Source organism: Pristis pectinata, chromosome 18 (assembly GCF_009764475.1).
Source record: "Pristis pectinata isolate sPriPec2 chromosome 18, sPriPec2.1.pri, whole genome shotgun sequence".
NCBI classification, from domain to species: Eukaryota; Metazoa; Chordata; class Chondrichthyes; order Rhinopristiformes; family Pristidae; genus Pristis; species Pristis pectinata.
Window position 1 is genome coordinate 206,957 of NC_067422.1, and position 14,885 is coordinate 221,841.

General features: G+C 44.8%; 1 protein-coding gene across 2 annotated transcripts in view; it reads right to left on the bottom strand.

The window, feature by feature from the left end:
- Positions 1 to 1,086: 1,086 nt before the first annotated feature.
- Positions 1,087 to 14,885, bottom strand: part of LOC127579763 (inactive rhomboid protein 2-like) — a 75,586-nt gene continuing 61,787 nt past the window's right edge. Inside the window, exons 15-17 of one of the 2 annotated variants that reach the window (XM_052032665.1) lie at positions 12,001 to 12,101; positions 7,965 to 8,118; positions 1,087 to 4,919 (exon numbers count right to left, since the gene is read on the bottom strand). In XM_052032665.1, coding sequence (XP_051888625.1) covers positions 4,500 to 4,919; positions 7,965 to 8,118; positions 12,001 to 12,101 — 675 coding nt within the window. In that variant the 3' untranslated portion in view covers positions 1,087 to 4,499. The remainder of the gene's footprint in view (positions 4,920 to 7,964; positions 8,119 to 12,000; positions 12,102 to 14,885) is intronic. The other variant, XM_052032666.1, reaches the window with a different exon arrangement.

A 14,885-nucleotide genomic window follows, 5' to 3' on the forward strand; every position in this document is an offset into this window, starting at 1 on the left:
TTACAGACCTCCATGCAGGTAAGACTCATCCACTACTCGTAGTTGGTCTCTGGAGCGAGCTGCCGGTGGAGGTCGGAACAATAATAATGTTTAAGAGACATCTGGACAGTTACTTGAATGAGCAAAGTATAGTGGGATATAGAACTAATGCAGGCAAATTGTAGTAGTATATATAGCCATGTTGGTCAGCATAGACATGGTGGGCCAAAGTGCCTGTTTCTATATTATACAACTCTATGACTCTATCAGGCTTTCAATGGAGATCAGTCACACCACCACAGCTGTGTTGGAGCTTTAACTAATCTGGTCAAATCCATGCTCCTAGCACCCACCTCCTCTACTGTGCATTGTTCCCTTCCCAATATGAGTGTCAGAGGCTGGGGAATAACCTGACAGAAGTGTAGAAAGTTACAAGAGGCGTGGACAGTGTACATAGAGTCTTTTTCCCAGGGTGGAAATGTCAAGATCAGGACATAGCTTTAAGGTGAGAGGGGGAAAATTTAAAGAAGGTTTAAGAGGGTTATTTTTGTTCATGTGCCTGTCTAAATGCCTCTTAAACATTGCTATCAAATCTGTGTCCACCATCTCCCCTGGAAGAGTGTTCCAGGCACCTACCACTCTCTATGTATATAAAAAAACTTCAATCCTTCATGAGTTTTCTGGCACTTATCTTCTGAGCTTGAGTGGAAATGAAAATTTTTACAAGCTTTTCTCCAGAATTATTCCTCTTCTTCAAGGCCCACTTGAATGAACAGTCTCCTTCATCAAGAAAGGATAAACTGGCCTTGGAAGTAGAGTAAGCAATTAGGAAGGCAAACAGTACATTGGTCTTTGTTGTAAGAAGATTTGAGTACAAGACCAGAGATGTCCTACTCCAATATTATAGAGGCCCAGGGAGACCACATCTGGAATATTGTGTACAAGTCAGGTCTCAAGACTACACTTTCCCATAGACCCAAAATCTGTCCATCTCAAATATATTTGACCATTCAGTCTCCAAAGCTCTCTGGGATAAAGAATTCCAAGATTTATGATCCTCAGCGAAATTCCTCCATCTGTATCCTTAATGAGTGATCCCTTTTCCAAAACTATGGCCCCTAGTTCTATATTCCCCCATAAGATGAGACATCTACCTTGAACCCCTCGGAGGTTTATACTTTTCAATAAGATCAATTCTTACTCTTCTAAAGTCCAATGAGTAATAGCCCAAGCTTTCCTTGACAAGACAACCGCTTCATCCAGGAAACAACACAATGCAAGTATATTCCTCCTTAAATAAGGAGACCAAAACTGTATGATACTTCAGGTGTGGTCTCACCAACATTAGGGACAGCTGCAGAATGTTGGCCCAATCTTAATGGTGTTGAGGTAGAAGATCAGCCATGACGGTATTGAATAGTGGAGCAGTCTTGAATGGCTGAACGGCCCACTGCTCCCACCTTCTGTTTCACTTTTCCTTAATATATTTTCTCCTGTCTCAGTCTGTAATGGACCCAAATTAACTTTTGCAGGTCTGTTCTTTTCAACATATCTGCAGAAGGTTTTACAATCTGTTTTTAAGTTTATTATATTCTCTTGTATTTTTTTTTACCTGTCTTTGTCAATGACTTGGACCTTTTGCTGAATTCTGAAATTTTACCAATCCTGAAGCTTTTAAGCAACAAACTGCTGGAGGAGCACAGCAGGTAAAGCAGATTTGTGGAGGCAAAGGGATGGTCGACGTTTCAGGTTGAGACCCTGCATCAGGACTGTTCTTCCAGCAGTTTGTTTTTTCCTCCAGGTTCCAGCATCTGCATTCTCTTCTGCCTCCATCTTACCTTTTAAGCAACTTGATATGCCTTTTCCATGACATAACATGTTAATCTTCTCGTGATAGCTAGTTAGACTGCATTTCTGGTTGGACATTTTTGCCTCAAAGGTATAAATATTACTTGTAAAGAATGTATTAATTCTAATATTTTTGGCCAGTGCTATTTTGCAGTCATACCATTTGATATAGTTTCCCAGTCTTCCAGAGCTAGCTCATGCCTTATACTATACTATGCCTAATGCATAGTTCGCTTTATTAAGATTTAAAAGGTTGGTTTCCAATTGAACAAAATCACTTTCAATCTTTATATAAAATTCTCTCAGAGAGTCATAGAGTTGTACAGCATAGGAACAGGCCCTTTGGCCCACCATGTCCATGCTGACCAGGAAGCCCATCTACACTAATCCTATTTGCCTGTATTGGGCCTGTATCCCTCTACACCATTCCTATCCAAGTACCTGTCCAAATGCATTTTAAACATTGAAACTGTATCTGCCTGTACCATTTCTGCTGTCAGCTCATTCCATATAACTAATACCCTCTGTGTGGAAAAACTCACCACGAGATCTCCTTAAATTTCTTCCCTCTCACTTTAAATCTGTGCCCTCTACCTTTAGACTCCCTCACCTTGGGAAAAAGACTCTGACTATCTACCCTATCCATGTCCCTCATAATTTTACAAATCTCAATAATGGTCACCGCTCAACATCTTCTATGTTCTAGTGAGAATAAGCCCAGCTATCTCTCCTTATTACTACAGCTTTCTATTCCAGGCAACATCCTGGTGAATGTCTTCCATGCTCTTTCTAATGCTACCACATCCTTTCTGTAGTGTGGTGACCAGAATTGACACAATACTCAAAGTGCTGCCTGATCATTGTTTTGTACAGCTGCAGCATGACATCCCAACTCTTGTACTCAGCCGATGAAGGCACGTGTAGCAAATGCTTCTTCACAACCCCATTTACCTGTCTCGCCACTTGCAGGGAGCTATGAACTAGCACCCCAACGTCTTTCTGTATATCAACACTACTGAGGTTCCTGTCATTTACTGTACATGTCTTGGTGATATTTGACATCCCAAAATGCACTACCTCACACTTGTCTGGATTAAATTCCATCTGCCACCATTCCACCCAACTTTACAAAGGATCACTGTTTCCCCAAAGGCCCCTAAAATACCAGATTATTAATTAATCATCAACAATACAAGATCTCAAAGATTCTGTTCCCTGTTGGTTCCTCAACATGCTGCCCAAGAATAACCATGAATTCATCATCTGCATATTGTTAATAATTTGGTTTTCCCATTTTATACATAGATTGAGGTTCCCCTATGATTTCTGTATTACCCTTTTTACTTGCATTATGATTTCCTGATTTATACAATACCCTGTGCAACCATTACCATTTGGGACCCGACATACAACTTCCACCAGTGTTTGCTGCTCCTTGCTGCTTCTTGGCTCCTCCCAAACTGATTCCACTTCTTGATTTTCTGAGCTATGACCCTTCCTCTCTGCTTTAAACCTATTTTTTACTTTCAGGGCTAACTCTCCTTTTCTATTTTGCCTATCTCTTCTAAGTATCTTCGAATATTTTGTCCCCAAGCTTGGTCACATTGCAACCACTTCTCCGTTGCAGCTATTAGATAGTACCCAGTTATAACTATTTGAAACCTATTTTCTCACAAATGCTGCACTCATTCAGGTAAAGAGCCCTTAATTTTGCCCTTGCACAATTTTCCCATTGATCTAACTGGAGATGTACTCTAACACTTGCACCCTCTCTCCCTTCCTGGTAGGTTCTGGTAATCATTACTAATTTCTTTCCTTGTGCTATTGCCTTGTCTTTCCTCTTTAACACCCGAAACCTCCTTCACTATTTGGGCTAAACCCTTCAAGCAAAACAGCCTACTTCTGCTTAGATTGAAGCACATTGATATGTTGTTAAGTCCTTAATCAAGAGGCCAAACACACACACACTGCAGTGCACACCAGGGCTAAATACACACCCACCACAGTGCACAACCTGGCCAAATGCCGACCTGCTGTAGTACACATGGGACCAAACACACGTGCATCCACAGTACCCCTCAGGGCAAACACGTCCCAGTCACAGTGCCACCTCCCCCTATACATACTCTTGCTTTACACCCAACTCCCAGCCTACTCCATGACTTCTCAATGTATTCATTCCAATACAAACCCCTCCCCAGGTTACAGTTCAGTGCACATATTCCTGCACTGAAGCCTACTTAGCAACTGATCAGTGTACTGCCCGCGTTCCTCTTCCCAGCATCGTGCTCTGTTAGCACGAGGGTTGGTTGAAACATGGATAATTAAACAATTGTACTCCCCGGCAAGCATTTCCTGCCAGTGGAGATTCAGCTTCCTCACAGACTGACTTTAATTTCACTTGCCTGATTTTGTAGGGATGAAGGTATTCAATGGGTGCAATCGATAAATTGATCTTATGTAAACATTGAATGGATATTGGTGGAGGAGCGCAGTGTTGAATGATATTCATATACATTCAGCAGGTAAAACCACTCAACATTCCAGTGACCAGTAAGGCACAAATTTCCTGGGTTGATCTGCTATACAATTTTGCAAAGGTCAATATCTGGCTCATTATCATCTCCAGGCAGGCACACACTCAATCATCAGAAGAAACATCAAGTCCTTGTTCAATGTACAACCTTATCCAGATCATACTGCTCACAGAATGTGCTGGTGAATGGGATACAGGTGAGGTATTCACACCACTGACAGTAAATGGGATACGCGTAGAACCAGATCACCAGAGATGTAGAGAGGCCGACGAACACCAGGAGGGAGCCAATAATCAATATTCGTTTCCTGTATTTGTCACCCTGACCAAAGGTAATGTATGGTAAGAAGGCAAACGACAGCAAGAAACCACTGAGGAATCCAAAGATATGAGCAATATTGTCAATCCAAGGTAAAAAGCCAACTGTGAAGAGAACCAGAAGGATTTTGAGCAGCTTCATCAATGCTTTCCATGGTTTCTCCAGAATCTGCCAACTCTGGAACAATTCTACAAAGAGGCAGGCCAACAAACCAAACTGGGAGCCTGCAGGTCCAACCTAATGTGGGAGGAAAAGTAAAGATCATGTTCTAGTGCATCCTGCAATTCTCTCTTCTTCATCATCACTGGTTTTACTCACCCTGCATTTGACAGTTATAACTTCACCTGCCTGGACACAAAGCTCTGGAACTCACTATATCAACCTCTTCCTCTCCCTGTTCTGTAGAACCTACAATTCCCAACATCACTTTGTGGATCAGTGTCAAGATTTGTCTCAAAATGTTCCTAAGATGTTTTACAGGTAAAAGATGTTTTACTGTTTAAATACGAGTTGTTCACGTAATGATGCACTACAAGGCCTGACCCGAGAGCATTGTAAATCATTATCAGATTTGTGCAGGTGATGATATCTTCCATAATTGTGACCATCTACTCCAAATCCTGCTTTTATCTTCCCATTTCTTAATCCTGTGATTTCCTTCCTGCAGTAATTGACACAACTTCAATTGCCATTTGAAGAATGTTATATTCTAATAACTCTTCGTAAAAGTTTTAAACCTTTATATATCTGCTACCAGGGATTGCCAAGGACTTTCTCTATCAAACCCAGCACAGACACAATGAGTTTCTATTTGTGCCATTGCTTTGCGATAACATTCAGCTATTCTTCAAAATGCTCACCCCGTGTCTAGTGACCTCACTCAGGCAGCAGAGGGAGCTGAGACATACCCAGTGCCCATGGTGGGTTGGGTGAGATGCTCCTACTGGGGAACTGGGAATGAAGGCAGGACTACCATGTGATGAAGCAGGAGGTGCAGGAGGTGCAGCAGGTGCAGCAGGTGAGAGCTACAACTGCATGTCTCAGGGAAGTGCATAGAAGAAATGTGGAGGATGTTTAGGGAACAGGTGCAGAGAGTTCTGGATAGGTTTGTCCCACTGAGACAGGGAAAGGACGGCAGGGTAAAGGAACCATAGTTGACAAGAGAGGTGAAATATTTAGTCAAGAGGAAGAAGGAAACATACTTGAGCTTCAGGAAGCAAAAATCAGGCAGGGCTCTTGAAAATTATGAGGTAGCCAGGAAGAAGCTTAAGAAGGGACTTAGGAGAGCTAAAAGGGGACATGAGAAGGTCTTAGCGAGTAGAATTAAGGAAAAGCCCAAGGTGTTCCATACATACATGAGGAACAGGAGGATAACTAGAGTGAGGATAGGACCGCTCAGGGATAAAGGGGGAAAAATGTGCCTGCAGGTGGAAGAGGTAGGGGAGGTCCTTAATGAATACTTTGCTTCAGTGCTCACTAGGTCGTTGACGATGATATTTGTATCCTTCCTGGCTGTAGGAGTGGTACCAGAGGATTGGAGGATGGCTAATGTTGTTCTCTTGTTCAAGAAAGGTAATAGGGATAATCCCGGGAATTATAGACCAGTGAGTCTTACATCAGTGGTAGGCAAGCTATTGAAGAGGATTCGTAGGGACAGGATTTATGAGCATTTGGAGAAGCATAGTCTTATTAGGGATAGTCAGTATGGCTTTGTGAGAGGCAGGTCGTGCCTCACAAGCCTAATTGAGTTTTTCCAGGTGGTGACAAAACAAATCGATGAAGGTAAAGCAGTGGATGTGGTGTATATGGATCTTAGTAAAATGTTTGATAAGGTTCCCCATAGTAGGCTCATCCAGAAAGTCATGAGGCATGAGGGTGGTAGTAGATGGAGAGCATTCTGCCTGGAGGTCAGTGACTAGTGGTGTTCCGCAGGGATCTGTTCTGGGACACCTACTCTTTGTGATTTTTATAAATGACTTAGATGAGGAAGTGGAGGGATGGGTTAGTAAGTCTGCAGATGCCACGAAGGTTGGAGGGGTTGTGGATAGTGTAGAAGGTTGTCGTAGGTTATAACAGGATATAGACAGGATGCAGAGTTGGGCGAAGAAGTGGCAGATGGAGTTCAATTCGGAAAAGTGTGAAGTGATACACTTTGGAAGAACGAACATGAAGACAGAGTACAAGATTAATGGCAGGATTCTGAGCAATGTGGAGGAACAGAGGGATCTTAGGGTCCAAGTCCATAGATCCCTCAAAGTTGTCATGCATGTTGATAGTGTGGTTAAGAAGGTGTATGGTGTGCTGGCCTTCATTAGTCAAGGGATTGAGTTCAAGAGCCGTGAGGTAATGTTGCAGCTCGATAAAACTCTGGTTAGACCACACTTAGAGTGTTGTGTTCAGTTCTGGTTGCCTCATTCTAGCAAGGATGTGGAAGCTTTAGAGAGGGTGCAGAGGAGATTTACCAGGAAACTGCCTGGATTGGAGAGTATTTCTTATGAGGAAAGGTTGAGCGAACTAGACCTTTTCTCTTCGGAGTGATGCAAGATGAGAGGCAATTTGATAGAGGTGTATAAGATTATGAGGGGCATAGATGAAGTGGACAGCCAGCACCTTTTCCCAGGTTGGTAATAGCAAATACCAGAGGACATCAGTTTAAGGGCAGAGGAGGAATGTTCAGGGGAGATGTCAGAGATAGATTCTTTATACAGAGAGTGGTGGGTGCCTGGAACGCACTGCCGGGGGTGGTGGTAGCGGTTGATACCATAGGGACATTAAAAAGACTCTTAGATAGGCACATGGAAGTAAGAAAAATGGAGGGTTATGGGCTGTGTAGGAGGGAAGGGTTAGATTGATCATGGAGGAGGTGTTCATATAGTTTGACACAACATCGTGAGCCAAAGGGCCCGTACTGTGCTGTACTGTTCTATGTTCTATATTCCAGAACATCAGTGGGAACTCTGGCCAACTCAGGTGCAGGGGAGTCTCTTGAGATAGAATCTATAGATTTAGTCTATCAGTTCAATTGCTCTCTGGTTGTCAGAGCTCAGTGATGGCAGAGGATCTCATCTCCCAGCCTGATCCCCCCCCCCCCCCACCTCCCTCTGTTCCATAATTTTGCTCACATTGTTCCCTTCCCTTCCCCACACTCACATCCTCACTACAACCCCCCCACCACACCCCACTACCCACAACACCCTCCTCCTACCCACCCCCACCCCATCCACCTATCCTTTCCCCTCCCCCATCCCTTCTCCAATCACTCACTCCCAACAAACCCCATACCTCTGCTTTGTATGGCAGGAATATTGCACTGGCCAAGTTGCCAATAATCCCACTCAGGATGTAGATGATTGAAATGCGCAGCCACCCAGCCAACATCTCAAGGTCCCGAAGAATAGTCAGATGGAAAAGCACGGAGACCAGGCAGTGGATCATCCTGCAGAACAGAGGGAGTGACAATGGTGAGAGAGGGTGAAGGGAATATGAGAGAATAAAGGGATAAAGTGAGAGAGAGTGAGAGTGGAAGAGGAAGGCGGGTGAGAGTGTGAAAGAGAAAGGAAGAGAGAGAGAGCAATTGTGCGAGAGAATTAATTGACAAAATACATACTCGAGCTTATGTGTGTGGGAAAGAGTGAGTGAGTGAGTGTGAAAGTGAGATAAAGTCAGGGAATGAGGAAGAGACAGAGTGAAACAGACAGACAGAAGAGACAGATCTCTGGGTGTGTACCCAGTGGAGTTCAGAAGGATGATGGGGGATCTCACTGAAACCTACCAAGTACTGAAAGGTCTGGATAGATGGACGTGGAGAGGATGTTTCAGTGGGAGAGTCTAGAATCTGGGGGCACAGCCTCAGAATAAGGGGACGTTCCTTTAAAACTGAGATGAGGAGGAATTTCTTCAGACAGAGGGTGTTGAATCTGTGGAATTTGTTGCCACAGAGGGCTGTGGAGGCCAAATCATTGTGTGTATTTAAGGCAGAGGTTGATAATTTTTAATTGGTAAGGGGATTAAAGGGAGAAGGTAGGAGAATGGGTTGAAAAAAATCAACCATGATTGAATGGTAGAGCAGACGATGGGCCGAATGGCCTAATTCTGCTCCTATATCTTTTGGTCTCATTGGTATTGGTATTGGTTTATTATTGTCACTTGCACCGAGGTACAGTGAAAAACTTGTCTTGCATATCGTTCGTACAGATCAATCCATTGCACAGTGCATTGAGGTAGTACAGGGTAAAAACAATAACTGAATACAGAGTAAAGTGTCACAGCTACAGGGAAGTGCATTGCAGGTAGGCAATAAGGTGCAAGGTCATAATAAGGTAGATTGTGAGGTCAGGAGTCCATTTTATCGTATAAGGGAACCATTCAATAGTCTTATCACAGTGGGATAGAAGCTGTGCTTGAGCCTGGTGGTATGTGCCCTCAGGCTCCTGTACCTTCTGCCTGGTGGGAGAGGGGAGAAAAGAGAATGACCCAGGTGGGTGACATCTTTGATTATGCTGGCTGCTTCACCAAGGCAGCGAGAGGTATAGAGTCCAAGGAGGGGAGGCTGGTTTCCGTGATGTGCTGGGCTGTGTCCACAACTCTCTGTAGTTTCTTGTGGTCCTGGGCAGAGCAGTTGCTACACCAAGCCGTGATGCAACCAGGCAGGATGCTTTCTTATGGAGAGAGTGAGAAAGTAAGAGAGTTAAAGAGTGAGCAAAAGTGAACATGAGGGTGCCCTTGTCACAGAGGAAGGCAGTGGGGTCGCGGGGGGAGCAGGAGACAGAACAAGAACAGGAGAGTCACAGGGAGAGAACGATAGAGGGAGTGTCTTGGATGAAGGCATCAAAGATATTGCTAAATTTGCTGATGACACAAAAGAGAAAGGAACTTAGTCGTATCGAGTACACAAGGAGGTTGCAAAGGATGTAGAGAGGCATAGATCTGACAAATGGAGTGTAACGTGGAAACATGAAACTGTTCATTGTCACATAAAAAACAAAAAGAAGCAAATTATCTAAGTGACGAGAGATTGCAGAGTGCTAAGGTGCAGAGGATCCACATGTCCCAATGCATGCTTTGCAAAAGGCTGGTGTGCAGATACTGCAAATAATTAGGCAAACTAACAGAATCTTAGCAGTTTTTTGTTAGGGAATTCAATATAAAAGTAAGATTATGCTTCAGTTATATGGAACATTAGTGATAACATAATGAGAATACAGGGTACAGTATTGATCTCCTTATTGAAGAAAGGATTTTAATGAATCAGAAGCAGTTTAGAGAAGGATTACTAGACTAATACCTGGAATGGACAGGTTGTCTATGAGGAAGGGTTGGACAGGCTAGGATTGTTTCTGCTGGGGATTAGAAGAGTGAGAGGGGACTGGATTGGTATCAAGATCTTGAGGGCATGGCAGGATAGATGTGGAGAGGATGTTTCCTCTTGTGGGAGAATCCAGAACTGGGATTATAGATTGGGGGAGGTTGTTTGCAGGTAAAGGGAAGTCTGGCAAGTGGGAGTTCAGTCCAGGCAAGTGGGAGTTCAGTCCAGACAAGTGTGAAGTGTTGCATTTTGGGAAGTCAAAACAGGTTAGCACTTTCACAGTGGACGCTAGAGTCCTGAAGAGCATTGTAGAACAAAGGGACATAGGAGTACAAGTACATTGTTCCCTGAAAGTGGCATCACAGGTAGACAGGATGGTGAAGAAGATGATTGGCACACTGGCTTTCATCAGTCAGGGCACTGAGTACAGAAGCAACACACAAGATGCTGGAGGAACTCAGTGGGTCAGGCAGCATCTATGGAGGGAAGTGGACAGTCGATGTTTCAGGTCAAGACCCTTCATCTGGATCATCTGAATCAAGATGCAGGTCTCAACCCGAACTGCCGACTGTCCATTTCCCTCATAGATGCTGCCTGACCCACTGAGTTCCTCCAGCGTCTTGTGTGTTGCTCCACATTCCAGTATCTGCAGTCTCTTGTGTCTCCATTGAGTATAGCAGTTGAGACATTATGTTGTAGTTGTACAAGGCGGTGAGGCCACACCTGGAGAATTATGTACAGTTTTGGTTACCCTGTTATAGGAAAGACACCATTAAGCAGGAAAGAGTGCAGAGAAGATTTACAAGAATGTTGCCAGGACTTGAGGGCCTGAGTTATAGGGAGAGGCTTGATAGCGTAGGATTTTCTTATGGAGTGTAGGAGGCTGAGGGGTGACCTTATAGAGGTTTATAGAGTCATGAGTGGTGTATATGAGGTAAATAGCCACATCTTTTCCCTGAGGTAGAGGAGTCTAAAACTACAGGGCATAGAGTTAAAGTGACAGGGGAAAGACTTTAAAGGGAACTGAGGGGTAACTTTTCCACCCAGAGGGTGGTGGATATATGGAACGAACTGCCAGAGGAAGTGGTTGAGGTGGGTATGTTAACAATATTTAAGACATTTGGACAGGTACACGGATAGGAAAGGTTTAGAGGAATATGGGCCAAACGCAGGTGAATGGGACTGGATCAGGTAGGCACCTTGGTCGGCATGGATGAATTGGCCAAATGGCCTGTTTTTGATGCTATATAGCTCCATGACTCTGTGGCACATGACATGTTTGACACCACAGACTAGCACAGTCTATGGTGATCTCACTTCCACAACAATCACACCTGGACCTTGTAAAGCAAAGTACAAGCTCTCATTCTGAAGTCAAGGCTTCATCTTCTTAACCTCCCACAGCCAAGTATTTCACATTACTGCACCCACACCGCTGCACCCCACACCACTGCCCCCCACACCCCACATCACTGCACCTCATACCCCACACCTCACATCACTGCACCCCACACCCTGTCCCCTCTCACACCACACATCCCACACCCTCACCCTGCCCCCTCACACCACACGTCCCACACCCTCACCCTGCCCCCTCACACCACACGTCCCACACCCTCACCCTGCCCCCTCTCACACCACATGTCCCACACCTTCACCCACATCCTGCCCCCTCACACCACACATCCCACAGCCTCACCCTGCCCCCTCACACCACACATCCCACACCCTCACCCACACCCTGCCCCCTCACACCACACGTCCCACACCCTCACCCACACCCTGCCCCCTCACACCACACGTCCCACACCCTCACCCACATCCTGCCCCCTCACACCACACGTCCCACACCCTCACCCACACCCTACCCCCTCACACCACACGTCCCACACCCTCACCCACATCCTGCCCCCTCACACCACATGTCCCACACCCTCACCCACATCCTGCCCCCTCAAGCTTCACACTTTTCCATCACTCCCTTACCTTTACAACGTGGATTTCGTGACTTACCCAGCATGAAGGAAGAGTGAAAGCCAAAGCCTGTAGATCTGATCGGGAACATCTGGATTCAGGAAAGGCAACAACCCACATACTTCATCCAGGCAGTGGACCTGTGACAGAATTGGTGATCAGTCTGTAGGATCTCTCCAAACCAGCCTTGCATTGGCTCTTTTAATATTTGATTTTATAGTTTTTGATAAGTGCAGAAACAGCATTTATTGTGCAGCCCTAATTGCTCTGGAGAAGGCGGTGGAGAGACATCCTCTTGAACCACTGCAGTCCTTCTAGTGAAGGTACTCCCATAGTGCTGTTGAGGAGGGAGTTTCAGGAATTAGACCCAACAATGTATGTCGAAGTGTGTAACCGGAGGGGAACCTGGAGGTGGTGGGCTTCCCTTCTGCTAGCTGCCTTTGTCCTCCTTTGTGGGAGACATCATGAGCTTAGGAGGTGCTGTGAGAATAGCCCGGGCAAGTAATTGCAGTGCATTTTGTGGATTGTACACACCGCAGCCTTGTGTACAGGCGATGGAGAATGGTTAGGATGGTTGATGGGATGCCAATCAAGTAGGCTGCTTTGCTCTGAATGGTGCCAAGTTGTTATCACTGCACTCATCCAGGCAAGTAGACATTATTTCTTAACACTCCTGACTAGTGACTTGTAAATGGTGGAAAGACCTTGGGATGTCTGGAGGTGAGTCACTCACCACAGGACCCCTGTCTCTGACCAGCTCTTGTAGTACAGTATTTTTGTGGCTGGTCTAGTTGAGGTTTTGGTCAATGGTGACCCCCCCAGGATATAGACGATGGGATCTCAATGATGGTAATGCCACTGAATGTCAAGGTTAATGGTTAGACTCTCACTCTTGCTGGAGATGGTCCCTGCCTTGCACTTTTGTAGCACAAATGTTACTTGCCACTTATCAGCCCATGCCTGAATGCTGTCCACATCTTGCTGCTTCATTTACTGAGGAGTTGCAAATGGAATTGAACATTGTGTAATCATCAATAAACAGCTCTACCTCTGAGCTTACAATTGAAGGAAGGTCATTGGTGAAGCAGCTGAAGATGGCTGGACCAAGCACACTACCTTGAGGAACTCCTGTAGTGGAATGATTGACCTCCAATTACCAGAACAACCTGCAACAAGCACTATTGACGACACTTTCCACCACTTAGCTGATGATTGAGAGCACATTGGGCAGTAATCAACTAGATTGAATTTGTCCTACTTTTTGTTAAAAGACAAACCTGGGCACCTACCACTCTGTGTCAAAAAAACTTGCCCCATTCATTCCCTTTAAACTTTCCCCCCCTTACCTTAAAGCTATGCCCTCAAGTATTCAACATTTCTACTTGGGAGAAAGGTTCTGGCAAAAGTCCACGTGATTGAAGGAAAGTTGGCAAATTGGATCCAAATTGACTTGGTAATAGGATGCAGATGATGATGGTGGAGTTTTAGTGATTCAAAACCTGTGATCAGTGGTGTACCACAGGGTTCAATGCAGGACCCTTCTGATTTGTTATGTACATTGACAACATAGATATGAATGTAGGAGGTAAGTTTGCAGATGACACAAAAATTTCTGCTGTGGTTGACAGTGAGGGGTCAAGTTGTAGGAGACAAGGTGATATTAATCAGTTGGTAAGATGCGCAGAGCAATGGAATTTACTTTAATTTTATTTATACAGCATGGTAACAGGCCCATCCAGCCCAACAAGTCCACGGCGCCCATTTTAACCCATGTTAACCTACCCATACATCTTTGGAATGTGGGAGGAAACCGGAGCACCCGGAGGAAACCCACGTAGACACGGGGAGAATGTACAAGCTCCTTACAGACAGAGACTGGAACTGAATCCCAATCGCTGGCACTATAATAGCGTTATGCTAACCGCTACGCTACCATGCCACCCTGGCCAGAATTTAATGCTGATAACTGTGAGGTGATGTACTTTGGGAGGGTTAATAAGGGTAGGAAATATACTTAAATGGTAGGACTTTAGGGAGTATTGAGGAACATAGTGTGCAAGTCTAAGAATCTCTGAAGGTAGCAGCACAGGTAGACAGGTGGTAAGGAAGGCATGTGGGATATTCATATTCATTGGCCAGGTCCCAGAATACAAGAGCAGGGAGGTAATTGAACCTCTTTATAAAACATTGATAAGGCCAGAGCTGGAGCATTGTGCACAGTCGAGTCACCACACTACAGTCATAGAATCATACAGCACAGAAATGGGCCCGTCAGCCCATTATGTCCATGCCACCATTGTACCTATCTACACTAATCCCATTTACCTGCATTAAGTACATCTAGGAAGGAAGTGACTACACTGGAGAAGATGCAGTGATGCTCCAGAATTTGCTGGGATGGAGCATTTTAGCCATGAGGAGAGAGTGGATAAGGAACATTTCCACCCAGAAGGTGGTTGGAATCTAGAAATACTGCCTGAGGGGGTGGTAGAGCAGATACTCTCACAACATGTAACAAATAGCTAGACAAGCACTTGAATTGCCAAGGCAGAGAAGGCTACAGTCCAAGTGCTGGGAAATGAGATTAGTGTGAGTGGATACTTGATTATCTGCATGGACACGACGAGCTAAAGGGCCTGCTTCTGTGCTGTACATGTCCATGACTCTTTTGTTAAGGTGGAAATTGAATTAGTTCAAAATGAAGTTAAGGCCCAAAGTTTAAACAAAGAAAGCTGTGAAGGTATGAGGAATGAGTGACTATGATAAGATGGGGGAGCTTCATTAAAAGGCATGACAGTGGATAGGCAATGGCGAACACTGAAGGAATCAATACAGGAACTGTAACCATTATAGATTCCTGTCTGCTGTAAAAATACTAAAGGTAAAGCGATCCAACCATGCCTAACGAGGGAAGTAGAGGGTGG